The 15,355-nt window shown below is 42.0% G+C and overlaps 1 protein-coding gene across 1 annotated transcript in view; it reads left to right on the top strand.

Annotated features, from left to right (window-relative positions):
* clstn2a (calsyntenin 2a) overlaps positions 1 to 13,257 on the top strand; it is a 111,048-nt gene extending 97,791 nt beyond the window's left edge. The window contains exons 10-18 of the mRNA XM_035635326.2: positions 2,526 to 2,688; positions 6,923 to 7,089; positions 7,426 to 7,574; positions 10,140 to 10,345; positions 10,612 to 10,779; positions 10,923 to 11,068; positions 11,259 to 11,379; positions 11,749 to 11,936; positions 12,035 to 13,257. Of these exons, the coding sequence (XP_035491219.2) occupies positions 2,526 to 2,688; positions 6,923 to 7,089; positions 7,426 to 7,574; positions 10,140 to 10,345; positions 10,612 to 10,779; positions 10,923 to 11,068; positions 11,259 to 11,379; positions 11,749 to 11,936; positions 12,035 to 12,241 (1,515 nt within the window). The 3' untranslated portion in view covers positions 12,242 to 13,257. The remainder of the gene's footprint in view (positions 1 to 2,525; positions 2,689 to 6,922; positions 7,090 to 7,425; positions 7,575 to 10,139; positions 10,346 to 10,611; positions 10,780 to 10,922; positions 11,069 to 11,258; positions 11,380 to 11,748; positions 11,937 to 12,034) is intronic.
* Positions 13,258 to 15,355: the final 2,098 nt, after the last annotated feature.

Genomic DNA, 15,355 nt, shown 5'->3' with positions numbered 1-15,355 from the left:
GTGTGTGTGTGTGTGTGTGTGTGTGTGTGTGTGTGTGTGTGTGTGTGGCCACTGAGCCTTACAAAGAAATCTAACAAATGAAAATCTTTCAGAATGTATCCGTTCCTGCTGTTTTTCTCAAATTAGCAGATATTCTCCTCTTCACTGTAAACAGTCTGCTGTTAATTCACCCCAATCCTTCACACTAGACTGATTACAGAAAAACAGATGCTATGGCCATAATAACAGACAGACTTACAGCAAGACTTATAAATCCTTTAAGACTTCACCAGGCTGCTAAATGCTTTGAAACTGTATTTATCTTCCTGGAAATATTGCTTTTAAAGTAAATACATTTTAGCTGGTAAGTTGCTGAGAGCAGCCTCTCCCTTTACCATTTTAATGTCATAATACATCAAAGCTGGAGACGTTCATCCATTGTCTACAGCGTACCTGCAGGGGCCTGCAAGATATCCCAACATGAACTGGGTTGGAATCAGGGCACATCTTGGGCAGGCCAGCTGTCAAACGCAGTAGTTCTGTCTGCCTGCAATGACTATCTGGTGAAGAACATGGAGCTTTTAGGCGCTTCTTCCTGATTCCTTAGAAATGTCTCCCGGGAGTTGGTAGAGACCAAACACAGAGCTCGAAGAGTATTGGCCTGACCTTTTCTCAGGTGGAAAGAAACACAACTCCAGATGAATAATAACGTTTCACTTCCACTGCTGCATCTGAAGCAACCGAGTTTTCATTTTCAAAATGAAAGGGGACGACTGTGATGTCCACAGCTAGTTTCTGCTGTCCCCAAGTGTCCAACCTGAAACACTGTGTCCTACCAAAAGGTAACAGTCAGGTGTGTGGGCTTTCACAACAATGAAATCATTTTTTTTTAAAAAGTGCAATTTGAATTCCCATTCAATGTTTTCAACAGCTGCAACAAAACCCTAAAAAAAAAATAAGAGCCTTGACTTTGATGAAAGCAGTTATATTCTATGTTCATTTCTGAAAATTGACCAACCATGGTCGCTAGCTCCTGCTTTTATTGTGTGTCAAGGGCTCCTTTCGAATTGTGACCAATCTAAGCTGCGACAAGCTGTGTTTAACTCTGTGTCTGTTCTGTCTATGTGATACTCTCCTCTTCTTCACCTCTTCCAGTGGCTCATATTTAATGTCTCATCTGTCAGTGGCGCTCCTCGTCTGCGCTGTTCTCTCCTCCTCTCTGTTGTCCTGCTCATAAAAGGGATGCCACATGTGCCGACCAACATCTGATTTAATCCTTCCTTTATTTGATGTGATGATTAGATCATAAGCATATCTAATTAATAATTGAATGTCACTAATTAATAATTGAATGTCATTATTGGTTATGTAGACATAACCAATAATTTGAACACCATCCAATATGAGAAAATACAAAGAAAACATTAATGCACTACTCTGTCATATACAGATTAAATACTCAATCAATTCTCATTCTTCCATATGGGCTGACAATCACACAGCAAAGCAAAACACTGGATGCCAAGTTACTGGCCAATGTTGGATGCTGCAACAGATGTACATCCTTTCTCTTTCTCTCTCTCTCTGTTGTATACAGTATGTTAACATTGTTGTTTTATCTATACCCCTGCACACTGGTGTGTCTTTGAATTAGTTTTATTTATGATTTACATGCTGCGGCTATAATTGCATGTGAAGGTGCGCTTTGGTAATACTCGTTTTAAAGCCTCCAGGGTTGAGCCTCGTACACCCAGGTCCTAATGAGGCCTGTATGTTTGGTAACGTATGCATGAGAATCGTAACAAATGTAGACAAACACATTTTCACTCACATTCACAGCCACTTGACTTAATGGAATTTGATTCAAATCTCAAGTTATTGTTCAACCGTGCGTCGTTCTACTTAATGGTTTGAGAGCAAAAGCCTTGTTGAGCTGAAACAACAAGTTCATTTCTATATTAATGTAGTTGGTCGACAGGATTAATTGTCAGCTAATTCGTCAACTGTTTGATTATTCTTTAAATGTTTTCATAAAACACACCTCCATGACTCCTAACCCATGGAGGTGTGTGTCTGTGTGTGAAAGGGGGAGAACAGAAGAATATATTTCTCCACATAATCAAAGACGGTTTGTGATGGTGATAAAAAAAAAAAAGACAGGTCGTCTGCAGCAGTGTTAGTGACTCATTGTGTGGCTTAAATGAACAGCTCATCAGATGGAAACCTCATTAGTTATCTGATGAAAGGGAGCAAATGATCCAGGGATGAGGAGAGGAATTTGTTGCATCAATGCAATTGAAGGAAGGAAGTCGGGGAACATTCAGGGATGTGCCTTTGGTCTCAGCTGCATGAGTGAATATCATCATCTTCATTACAGCAGCCCTGTGAATATATCCATCAACGGGAACATGCTCCTAACCTAAATATGACCCTGAAAAATGGAATATAGTTTTTTACCAGGAATATTTTCTTATTTGATTGCATAATAAGAGGTTGCATAGCAGAAAGCGCTGTATAATAACGTAACTCTTCTCCCCCCTTTGCAGATCTGTGACAAGGAATGGCACTATTATGTGATCAATGTGGAATTTCCTGCAGTCACACTATTTGTGGATGGTGTGACCTATGAGCCCTACCTGGTGACGGATGACTGGCCGATCCACACCTCAAAGATTGATACACAGCTGACTGTGGGTGCCTGCTGGCAAGGTCAGTCTATGTATGTTTGTATCTGAAAAAAACCCTACTATAGTCAGTATAATGGAGAAATGTGTTCAAGACATTAAAGAAGCTGAAATCTAACGGGTAGGATGCACGTGCTGTTATATTGTGTAGTTGGGATTGTTTATAGCTATACTATAATCTTACAGTTTTACACGCAGCAGCCTTTTCCGCTCCAGGTTATCGTATTTATTTATTTGCTGCACATAAAATTAGGAATGCAGTTCCCGTGGGCCTGTTTTCAACAAAGGAAGCCACATCAGTACATTTTCATCACTTCATTTAAAAGCGCTGTATGTTTGTTTTTTTCTCTCTTACATAATTGGTTTATGGCTGCACATTGACAGTTAAGGTTGCTTCAGAATTTTTTTTTTAAACCATATATCAACAGGCCATTTGTCTATATGGATGAGAAACATTTTGCTTATCATTACATATCATTCAGATAAAATAAGGATCATAACTCAATTGCCAAGGGATGGCCATGCAAAGTGTCACTTTATAGCATCCATCTATCCATCCTTTTTGGTCCACTTATCCGAGGACAAGTTGTCAGCAGGCTAAGCAGGGTGTTCCTTCTCCCTGGTAACACTTTCTAGCTCTGCCTGGGGAATCCTGAGGCGTTCCTTGGCCAGAATGTGATATGTAATCCCTCCAGCAACTTCTGGGTCTACCCCAGGGTCTCCTCCCTGTTGGGCGGTCCTGGAAAACCTCCAATGGAAAGTGCCCAGGATGCATCCTAATCAGGTGCCCGAACCACCTCGAGTGGCTTCTTTCAGCTTCCCCCGGATGTCCAAACTCCTCACCCTATCTCCAGCCTGAGCCCAGCCGGCCTACGGACAAACCTTGTTCTTTCAGTCACTCCCCAGAGCTCATTGCCATAGATGAGGGTCAGTTAATAGATCCACTGGTAAATGAAAAGCTTTGCCTTCCGGCTCAGTTCCCTCTTCACTATGGCAATCCAGAAAATGCCAGAATTACTGCTGAAGCAGCAGCAATCCGCCTGCCCATCTCCCACTCCATCCTCCACTTGTGAACATAAGCCCAAAGTTAAAACTCCTCCACTTGGGACTGCGACACATCAGAGACTCTTGTTTCGTACTGTGATGTAATCCTTTCAAAGTAGGACAACTAATGGATTATCAGGAGGCTAAGTGATCAGTCTACAGTTTACAGGTACAGCGGTCACAAAATCTGCTGTTTTAATATGCTTAGAGGAACAACCCCCGACATGATGATGACACGTGGTAAACACAGAGAAAATGAAAAAGAGGTGCCACATTTCCTTTTCAATTTACATTTGAATCACACACATTGAGGGAGAAATGAGGAGACTCACTGTTGAGATAAATAGAGAGATTAAGATTTATACTCCAGCGCTGGTTGGGCAGCTTCTTCTTGGAAATGGAGAGGCATGAAGTAGGAGTGGGAATCGAACTGGAAATTCTTTACGTCAGCTCCGGCGGCAGGGAAGGAGGGTGAGTAGTGATCGCATGGAATGAATAAGAGCTACAATACCCTGCTGCCATGTTTATGAGTTGAATAATTACACAAAAGTGTTCTGCAGCTTGCGTCAATAAAGCTCATAACACCCGCCAGCATCGTCAAAAAAGCCTCAATCGTGATGGTGTTTGGTTGCCGTTTGAAATTTCTTTTCATCTTGTGCCTGATTGCAATTTTCCTTTTTTGTCGTCATAATTTTTCTTTCTTGCTTCATCCAGCCCTCTCTTTCTGCCTCTTTCCATGAATATCTGATGGTGAGAGAAAGCCCTGAAGGAAGGATTAGCCAGAGTGAATGGAGGACAACTTTGCCAGCTATTACATCCCAATGAAGCCGCTCTAAGCTTCACTAAGCCGCAACTGATAACTTTGCAGGCCATTAGCGAGCAAGATTGCCTTTCAGTCTCTCATTTCTCCATCCCCTCTTCCCTACAATCAACAACATAATGATGAGACATGTGGAACGAAAGGCATTCAGACTGTACTTTCACTGCCCCGAGAGCAAAAAAGGAAGACACGTGTTTTTTCGCCGTACGAGGTTAACATGAGAATGGTTTGGTGGCTTGTTGTCGGTTTTCTGTAGCGGTAAGCTGTTGGTGCGTTTGAATGGGGAATGTTGTGTTTGCTATCGCATTTCATATTCAGGAGAAAGGTGGGTGTGAATGTTCAAAACAACCCTACAGCGCACAAACGTTTAGCCAAAGAAGAGGAAGCGTAGAAGCGGCATCAAAAAGAGCGTGGGGCGATTTTTATGTAGGAAATGAATGCATCAATCAACACAACATCAGTCACTTTTAAATCATCTGCAGATGATGTGCTCCTTTTCAGCATGCTTTCAGCAAACAGTGATATGATTAAAGACGGTCACATTCAATACACAACTATACAAGCTAAGCATATACAACATATGTTGTTTAAACTGAAGTTAATCCACTAGACTAGAGCTTTCTCATTATGACTCGCCGTGGCAGGAGCAGCGCAGATGTAACTAATTCTAATTGAGGCTGTTAACAGTAACACCAGTGAACCATCCATGTACGACACAAGAGCCAAGAAACTGAGAGACATAAGTGAAATGCTGCCACTATTAGTGCCGCAGTGTCTGAAAGTGGGAAAACGAGCTTAAAAGAAGGTATCGAGCGGTGGGAGCACTGGCCTTGGGCCTTTTTCTATGAGAGATTATAAACATTCAAATATATAATTAAAAGCTTAAAGCACACTGATTCGGTAAAAAAGATGATCTCTGTGAGTGAGTGGGTAAACGTATTTGTAATAAAATACTAAGGTGAAATAAAATGTAGCACTGATTGTTCACTCACTCCCTTATAGACAGAAAGTTATTTACAGAACATCATTGTTGTTAACGTTCCAATTTCCACAACATTGGGTTTGCTGTTCACCTATGAAGAAAGCAGCAGGAGTTTCTTTCGAGATTTTCCTGCTGTATGGGCTCATTCTGACATTTTCCGGAAATTTTTACTAGGGGGCTGGCAGGAAAAGTCCCAGGAAATGGTCCTGGGCAACATTTGCGGACTTGTGCGTTCTCACAGGCAGCCCCCTCCGGAGAAGTTTCACTCTCTGCCTCTCTCTCCATCTCTGTCAGACATTTTCGTTTTGCATAAAAGCTTCAAACATTGTTTCATCTCTCCATTTATGTTGGACGTTGTCTCTTCCTATAAATGTTTTAAATATTTGTATTTTGTGGATGTGCCCTTTGTTCTGTCCGTCCTGGTGGAGGGATCCCTCACTTGTGTCTCTCCCTGAGGTTTTCTGCCTTTTTTTCCCAGTGAAAATGGTTTATTTTGTTTGGTAGCTTTTCTAGGACAGAGGATGTCGCATCACGTACCAATTGTTTAGCCCTGTGACCCTACAATTGTGATCTGTGATTATGGGCTATACAAATCATTTTGATTGATTGATTGATGCATCTCACAGCGCAGGAAGATAAACACAGTGACAAGGTGGATTGATGCTCTGATATAAAGGGGAGTGAGCATCTGAGAGAGAACAGGATTATCTGTTTATCTGTTTGTAATACATAATTTAGTTCTCCTGCTTTTCTCAGCTCTTTACGTCCTCGTGTGATTCACATTGACAGAGCAGAGAGAGTAGATGCCTTCAGCTCCATGCAGGCACACTGCGATCTGCTATTCATAATAACATCTGCCGCTACATCCACAGTTCCCCCGAGCCTCGCTGTACAGAACAGTTCTGTAGGAGGAGAACATCAGGTCGGTTAAGTGAGTTAGATACTTAAACAGTCAACAACTGAAGAAGTTGTATTCAGTCCATAATAGAAGAGTACATAGATATTGAGGAAATGTATAGCTTTGTCTATTCTATGTGTATTTTTGCTGTAAAAATTCAGATATTTCAGTCTCTGTTACCTATCTATCTTCATTTGAAACAGTGAATTGAAAAAAAAAACATTGTTATTACAATGGCAAAGAAATTACACTTTCATGTCAGAACCATCGTCATTTGTAAATGTTGGGGAAAAACAACCACAAACTTCTTCTTAACTTACTTTTCTTCTTAAACAGATTCACGGATGTTATTTTCAGAAAAGTGTACTGTATGTGATTTTCCCTTGGACATTAACTATCTAGATAATACATGTTGTCGTTTACCAAGTCAGTTTCTAACCGATTGTCCTTTTCAAACCCAATTATCTCCTGCTTTCTTTCTTTCCATTAACCCTCTGTTCTCTCTCACCCATCAGGCGGAGAGGTAGCAACCCCAAGGTTCACCCAGTATTTCCATGGCAGCCTGTCGGGTCTGACAATCCGACCAGGCCGCATTGAAACGCAGAAGGTTATCTCCTGTTTGCAGGCCTGTAAAGAAGGACTTGATATCAACTCCCTCGAAAGCCTAGCTAAGGACATCAAGGTGCGTTAAGAAAAAAATGCAGACGGGGGTTACCAATACACACACACACACACACACATACATACAAACACACACACTTTCAGCCCTAGATGTGTTGTATTGTAACTGCCTACATCTCAGTGTCACTGTCGGAGAAGAAGTGGGACAGCATGTTCACTTCAGGATTTAAAGCAGTAAAGGCAAAGTATCATTTGCCAAAATGCTGTTCAGACACAAAAACCCCTTTGAGTCCAGGAAGTAACGGATGGAAAAAAAAAAAATCCTCATTAAGACAAAAAATGATGTTGAGTTACATGAACATATTTGTTTGAAGCTGGTGTTTGCGTCTGTGTCCAGTTCCATTTTAACCCTGCGCAGTCTGTGCTGGTGGTGGAAGGAGAGGATGTGGACAGCATCAACACGGCCATGACCAAGGTCTCCTACATCAACTCTCGCCAGTTCCCCACAGCGGGCCTGCGGCGATTACACATCACCACCACAGTACAGTGAGTACACACAGTCACATTCATGTTTACAACTACTAACAAGCAAGTGTGTGTGTGTGTGTGTGTGTGAACTGCATGGTCAGCCATAACATTGATTTTAGTGTATATTTACCTTGACTTGGTGCAAGTTGTGTCTCTGGGGCTCGCCATTACACATGCTGCACAGTGGTTATGTAAATCCGCTACCTGTGTATGTGCACCAGCAAACATTAGACAGTTCAGTATCCCCTTTGCTTCATGCATACAGGAGGCCACGGGGAGACACGGGGACCTGTTTGATGTGCAGGACAGCTGTGCATTTACTTTATCACGAAGGTCATGAATGCCGTTTTTATTTCCTCCTCTTTGTGTTTGTGACTGACGCAAAGGAGATACACAGGTTTTCAAATTGAAAATATAACTCACACACACAACTTGGTGACGACACACAACTTGGTGCAGGACTAAGGAAAACATCTTTAGCAAGTGTCAGAGTCTGAGGGGAGTCGAATAAAGTGCAAGATCTCCAAAATGTCCCTAAAACACTGATGTGAAATGTTGCACACATAAAGCAAGACGGTCCAGTGGATGATCACATCAGTTCAAACAGCCAGAGGACTGCTGGTTAAAGCAGTAAAGGGAAAGGCTCCGTCAGATGTTGTGTGTCTGCCTTTGTCTTTGAGTCCTAGAACTCCCAGTGAGATGGATCATTAGTGTAAAAACTATTAAACCTCTGAACAGACCAGCTCGCCATTAAGGACATTAAACCTCCTGCTGATTGGGACGACCATATTTCTTTTTTCGTTTTCTTTGTGTGTGTGATGTGTGATGTGTGTCTGGACGAGTTTGTGTTTTTTTGTCAAGTTGTGTTCCACTTGTGTGTACGTGAATGCTTGTTCCGTGTTTGTGTCGAGCAGGGGGCCCGTTGAGTGTCTCTTCCTGTCTACACACATCCAGTGCCTGTTAATTTTTGTTGAGCAACAAAAATGCAGGCAGGTCGAATCAGCTCAGTTGTGAGCTGGTCGATAAAGTGAAACGAGCTCGAGGAGCAGCAGTAGAGTCTGTCTGACTCCGAACAACACTTCACGGCTCCCCTGGAGATAAAGACAGATAGATCCACCTTACCGTGCGTGGATACCGTCTTTTGAATCTGCAGCTAACGATATTATGTGGTCCTTTTGCACATTGTTCATATATTTATGGAATCTACATTATTTGATATAAGTCTAGTGTAAAGTGTGTCGCAAAGTGACAAAAAAAAATCCAAACTGTTCATGTCCAAAGAACGCTCCTTAAGCCCAAATGATACCGGCATTTCCCACATCACAATCCAATATCCAAATGGAATATGCTGATCTGCATGAAATTCTGAATAATGTCGTAGCTGCATGTAAACGTCCTGATTGTGGCTTCAGAATCTTACATTTACAGTTTGGACAGTTTTCGTTATTGCACACATTCTGTGTTTCTTTACTTCCTCCGGCTCGTTGGTTTGAATTGGGCGAGGCTCGGTCCGAGAGGGATGACGCCTCATGAAGAACCTCTGTGCACCAGTCGGGGTTTATCAATATTTGAACAAGAGTTTGATGACCTTTGAAGGGTCGTTTGATCACTTTCAATCAAACCTGTTCATACCACCCTCACTGAGTAAAGCTCCATCTTTGAGAGCTCAATAAATAAAACTCAAGGATGTTGATTTAACGTTGATTGTTGCTCATTTGTTAATGAACATTTCAAAGACCCTGAAAACCTATTTCTGTCAGGGAATTAGTGACGTAATAAATCTTAATAAACGTAATAAATCTTTTATTATGCCCGTCCTGAATGTTTCAGTGGTGGTTGACCTGAGAGCTCTGCAGGAAAGCTTTAGATTAGTCCTGTTTTATTTTTAGCGTTAGGGGTTGACACCCTGTCACTGGCATGGAGATAAGAGGAACCTTGAGAGCCTCTCCTCATCTCTTTCCTCCCATACTGGTAAAATACTGAGATGTGTCTCCTACTTCAAGCTGTCTGGTGTGGCTTTCTGCATGAGAGCTGCACCGAGAATCTTCTCTCTCTCTCTCTCTCTGTCTGTTGACAGATCTGTGTTATAATTACCTCGAACGATAAAGTAAGAACAACTGAAGCGTTTTAATTTGACCCGCGCATTCACCACTGTGAACGCCACCAAGATGATCAGCCATTCTCATCACAGATCTAAATACAGGTTGTTTTTTCTTCCTCAATCTTCACATCTTATAAACACTTTGCGTTATTTTATATGAGAGATATGTGTATCTGTGTCATCCTCGTCTTCTTACTGCTTTGTAGTGGGCGAGCTCAGGTGGAAAAAGGTCTCATGTTTCCATGCAACAACCAGAATCTAATGAAGAATATTGTTTCCAACAGAAGAAGAACTGTATTTTTTATACTGTATGTTCATTGTTTGCACAAATACAAAAAAACAAGACAAGTTAAATTAAGACAGTGAAGTAATAACCTCTTCTTCTGTGTGTGTGTGTGTGTGCGCGTGCGTGCGTGTATGTGTGTGTGTGTGTGTGTGTGTGTGTGTGTGTGTGTGCGTGTGTTTATGCCCGTGTGTGTCAGGTGTTTCGGGGAGGACACGTGTCTCTCCATCCCGGACGTCAAGGCGGTCGTCATGGTGCTGCCGCCCAGTGAACCGAGGATCACGATTACAGGATCTAATCGACTGGTCAGGCCTGCCGCCGACCTGCAGGGCCCGCTGGGTGTGGCCCCCTTCAAAGAGCTTCACATCACCAGCACCGTGATGAAGGGAGACAGCTTCGGTGGATGTGAGTGTGGAGGCTGCACTGGGCCGTGAGGACGCCCCCTCGTGTCATGCCAGCGTTCAAGTCATGTTTCACTTAAGCAGCTTTCATTTTGCGTTCTCACACCACCTCCAGACAATTTCAGCCGAATGTCCAAACTTCAGTGCTTGTCTGAAAGCAGCTTTAATGTCATAGTAAATGAGTCTTTAAATTCCCCTGCCTCTATATGTACTGCATATTTGGTTTTGAATCCTTTCACATCAACGTTGGCCATATGTCCATGCGCTCAGTCCGTAGGCCAGGTGTGATGGAGGTGATGCATAACCTGGACTACTGTGACATCCTGCTCATTGGAGAGGAACTGAACCCTGACAGAGAGAGTCTGGAGATTCGTCACAGCGCCTTGTTGGGAAAACACCTGGACGCCACCAACTCCACCTCTGGAATTTCAATATATGGTAGGCCGACAGCACTGTACACATGTGGTGTGTGTGGCACAGAGGCATAAGAAATGCACCATATTTCCTCCTAGAAATTCACTTTATTTATGACATCAATATGGCAGTTTGTTGGTATAACATGTTTCCCTGTGTGATACGAGGTGTGGACTCCATGGCCCACTATGAGCAGGCACTGAGACAGGTTCGCTACAGGAGCTGGCGACCTGCCACCCTGAGTGAGAGAAGGTTCAGGCTCACCTGCTCTGAACTCAACGGGCGTTACACCAGCAACGAGTTCAATCTGGAGGTCAGTTCCATGTCTTTCATCCCTCATATTTCAACCCCCTCTCCTCATGCACAGTTAAATCCTCTCCTTTTCATCTGTCCTCCTTTTTTTTCATTAACGATGAGTCTGCCCTGATGCCTACTCATGTTTTTAGTTTTTTGATTTATCGTTTTAATGATGACGATAATGGCTCTTTGTCTTGTCGCTGCAGGTCAGCGTTCTTCACCGCTCGGCGCCTGTGGAGCACGTCAATCATATTGCAGCCCAGCCTCAGTACATGAGACCTGTCCATCACCCACTCATGATACACACTCTCAACTCACACATGTCAGGTAAGACGCAAATGTGCCTGAAAAGCCACAGCTGACGGGAGCTACCGCTGTCTTTTCTGTTTCTTGCTGCTTTAGAACAGGACGTTGTTTTCCCTCACCTAAAAAAATATTTGAAACCAACGTTGGAATCCACACTCGATGCATGGACAAGCTGTTGCATCCCCAAATCTCAGCTGTGAGAGTAAAAATTGAATCATTACTGACCATAATAACAAAAGTAGGACTACGGCTGTAAGAAGTCAAAATTCATTACAGGCTTAAACCTTTAGGGAAAAGATTGTACACTGAAAAATAACACACAAGAAAAAGTCTCTCATCATATAATATGATAAACACATTATTATTTTTGCTTCTCTTCCGCTGCTCCAGGAACAGCACCACCAGCAGCCACAGTAGTAATTGTGGTTTGTATCGCTGCCCTGGTTGTGATTGTGGTGATCGGGGTGTACAGGATCCACACCACTCACCAGGAGGAGTCCAGAGAGGACGAGGACGAGGTGAAAGACCCTGAGGAATGGGACAACTCCGCCCTCACCATCACCGTCAACCCCATGGAGGTAACTCGTGATAAAATAATGTCACTCAATTGAATTTTTGCAACTTGTGTAAACTGGATTTGGGAGTTTAAAAAAAAAAATCTCAATGTGTTCTGTAGAACATAAGAGGAGCTAAGGCTGTGGATGAGGAGATTAAAGAAAAGAACCGGGAGGAGGAGGAGGAGGATGAAGAACAAGGATTGACAAGTGCTGAGTCAGACAACAGTGATGAAGATGAAGAGGAGGAGGAGGAAGAGAGAGAAGAAGTTAGGAAGAGGAAGCAAAGGGCAAAACTTGAGTGGGACAGTTCCTCCATAACATACTGACGACACACACACACACACACACACACACACACACACATAAATATATACCTACATATACACAACAGTCTCTGCAAGTTTCTCTTTCTCTTTCTTTCTCCCTATCACACACACACACACACACACACACACACACACACACACACACACACACACACACACACACAGCTAAATCAAACCTGATAAAAATGATTTACAAGCCATTGCTGGAAACAAAACTTCACTTTGAACCGCCCCAAGCCGTCATTTTTGATGAAACGTCTCCCTCTGCTGGACAAAGTCAGAAGTACAGAACCAGCTGCAGTCCCACAGTGCTGCAACAGCGTTTGTGTCACATCACAGTCAGTAAAGCAGAGCAAAATCCAGTATATCAAACAAGCACAGTCTTTCGCTGATACATAAATTCTCAACTCTGAAGCGATCAAGAGTGAAATCTTAATTATGGCGACACAAGGAGGATATTTACAGTTACATGTGTCCCCCGATCACTTTTGTATTGTTTCCTCTTCTAAACACACTGTCTGCGAGATGGCGAGTTATTAACAGATGTAACGGCGAGATGTATCCATATACATGATATCCATTAATAAATGTATCCATTAACCTTTTTAATATAATTCCTTCGGCCTATTTAGTAGATATAAAATAGTTGTACTGTCACTACGTGTGTTTCCTCTGTTTTCATCTTTAACTCAAACCAGACACCTTTCCGTCCTGAACGTGTGTGTATGTGTGTGTGCGTATGCATGTGCATGCACGCGTGTGTATGCGTGTGTGCGTGTGTGTGTGTGATCAGTGCTGAGTTTAAACACGTCACAGTGCCGTGGTTCTGTGGCCTGGAGACAAGACAGAAATGTTACTCATCCCTTGCATACATGTTTCCCATTTACATACAATCCAAAGCTGACTCATTATCTTATCTTTTACTTTTACTTTTGATTTCTGATGCTGTGTATTTAAAAGCTAAACTTATAACTTTTCTGACTGCTTGTAGCTGATCGACAAAAAAGTCGATTGCAGTGTAACTACTGGCAGAAACAAAAAATGCTGATGTCCTTCTCAGTCTGTTTGTTTGCATCTGTGTCCTCTGCCATCTTCATACTGTGGTCTCATATAGCCATCAATGTTTAGGGTTAGATCACTTATCTTTCTCCTTTTTTTTCCGCAGATGAACTAATACAGAGATGTTACTATACACTGTTTTTCCTTTGTTTTTAACTCCATAATAAACAGTCTTCTATGCAGTTATGGGCCCTGTACACAGAGCAGTTCATAGAAACAGGAAGTGTCCTGAACTGACTTTTGATGCCTAGTGTAGGTCAATCTAAAAATGATAAATAAATAAAAACCCTGATGCTTCACTGCCCATAATGCATCTCAAATGCATCTCTTCTTAGACCTGCCAAACATCAAAACTGATCAGTTGCACAAATATATACTTTTTTTTCTCTTTTTTTTACGCTTGGTGTCTCCAGTTTGCAGGTATCACCGATTGTTACCACGGAAACATGACTCATGGTTAAGTTAAGTTTTTGGACTTAAAATGGTCTTAATGTCTTAACGACAAAATTTAGTCTGACCTTTAATGACTGTCGACACCTACAGATGTTTAATATTCGTCTCTTGCTGAAGCAATGATAACCCTGATTACATAATCTAGGTTATTTCGTCATGATGACATGATCCCACTGTTTTAACTCGGATTAAATGAACGTCGCTTAGCGTGACTGGAGAAACGAAGCAGAGTGATTGTTTCTTCTACTGGAGACATCAAGGCCACAGTTCTGAGCGACTCCTCCAGAACCCCGAGCAGAAACTTCACTGGTGTTGGTTCCATCAGTCAGCTCAGACAAAATCCCAGTTTAATCCCACGAGTTTGTCTTCTTTCCCATGATGTAAACGATGGTTCCCACCCAGAGGAATCCCCTCTATCCTGACTCGTTCTCTCTCTGGACGCTCTGACTGCTTCGTCTCCTGTTCACCTCCCCCTCCCTCTGTCGGCCTTTGAGAACCTGTGATTGTGATGTCATCATTGTGAAACAACTGCCTTGCCCCCCCCCCCCCCCCCCCCCCCCCCTTTGTCATATTGTGCTTCTGAAATATTAAAGAGAAAATAAAGATTCTTTTACATATAAAAAAACAAACCCTGTAAAAATGTTCAAGACAGTTATTTTATATATCCGTTTCTTTTTCTTTTTGTAAACAAAATGGTTGGGATCTCTCTCTCTTTAGTGGTCGTCCCACTGCTTTCTGTATATTGACCAATAAAGACTTGTTTTAGACTCTACACAGCTCCGCTTCTGGTTTGTACAGACATCTGACGTGACTCACTGTGTTTTCACAAAGGGACAATACATTACATAATTAATAAGTGCTCGTTGTACATGTTGGCGGTCTGCCTGAACTCATCACATTATAAGATTACATAGACAGAGCAGGAAGGCATCAGTGCATTTGTTCACAGCGTTTGTACTCCTTGGCTAAAAGACTGATGATATGTTTCCTCTGCGTTGAATGAGAAATTCATATTTGAAGCCCTGTTGTGCCAAATACAAAGTAAAACCTTTATTAGAGCTGGAAAAAAAAATGTGTGTGGGGGTAGAGGGCGTAAAACCTTTGCAGTTTGATCAGTGTTTCCCAACAGGACGGTTCGAGACGTCTCAAAGGGCCCCAAAATAAATTGGACGGAGTAAGAAGATTAAAGGTAAAACAAAGAAAAAAATATATATAAATGTCTATTGTACAAAGTTTTTTGCTTTTTTCCTGTGAAATTCCAAAAATTTATTCCGAGAAATACAATCAGCTAATTAGCAGCTTATTGCCCCTTTTTAACTGATGAGCGCCACATGTTCAATAACACCATAATGGACCCGATGAGTCTAACTGCTATTGACTTTGTGCAGCCTTTTAGTTTCAGGGTATGTTTTTCTCAGGCTGTAGATTTTACTGCTGTTTTTTCTTTTTGAATCTCTTACTTACATCTCTTATTATTATTATTATTATTATTATTATTATTTTCTTCTTCCCTTTACCAAAAGAGATTTGCTGACAAAAGCTGAAGTTAATTCAAAATTTAAAAGTATGAAAAATCGGCAGCACAAATCTATCTCGCATTGC

This window comes from Scophthalmus maximus, chromosome 5 (assembly GCF_022379125.1).
Source record: "Scophthalmus maximus strain ysfricsl-2021 chromosome 5, ASM2237912v1, whole genome shotgun sequence".
In the NCBI taxonomy this organism is placed as follows: domain Eukaryota; kingdom Metazoa; phylum Chordata; class Actinopteri; order Pleuronectiformes; family Scophthalmidae; genus Scophthalmus; species Scophthalmus maximus.
The sequence above is the reverse complement of the archived record's forward strand: the minus strand, read 5'-3'. Positions and strand labels throughout refer to the sequence as shown.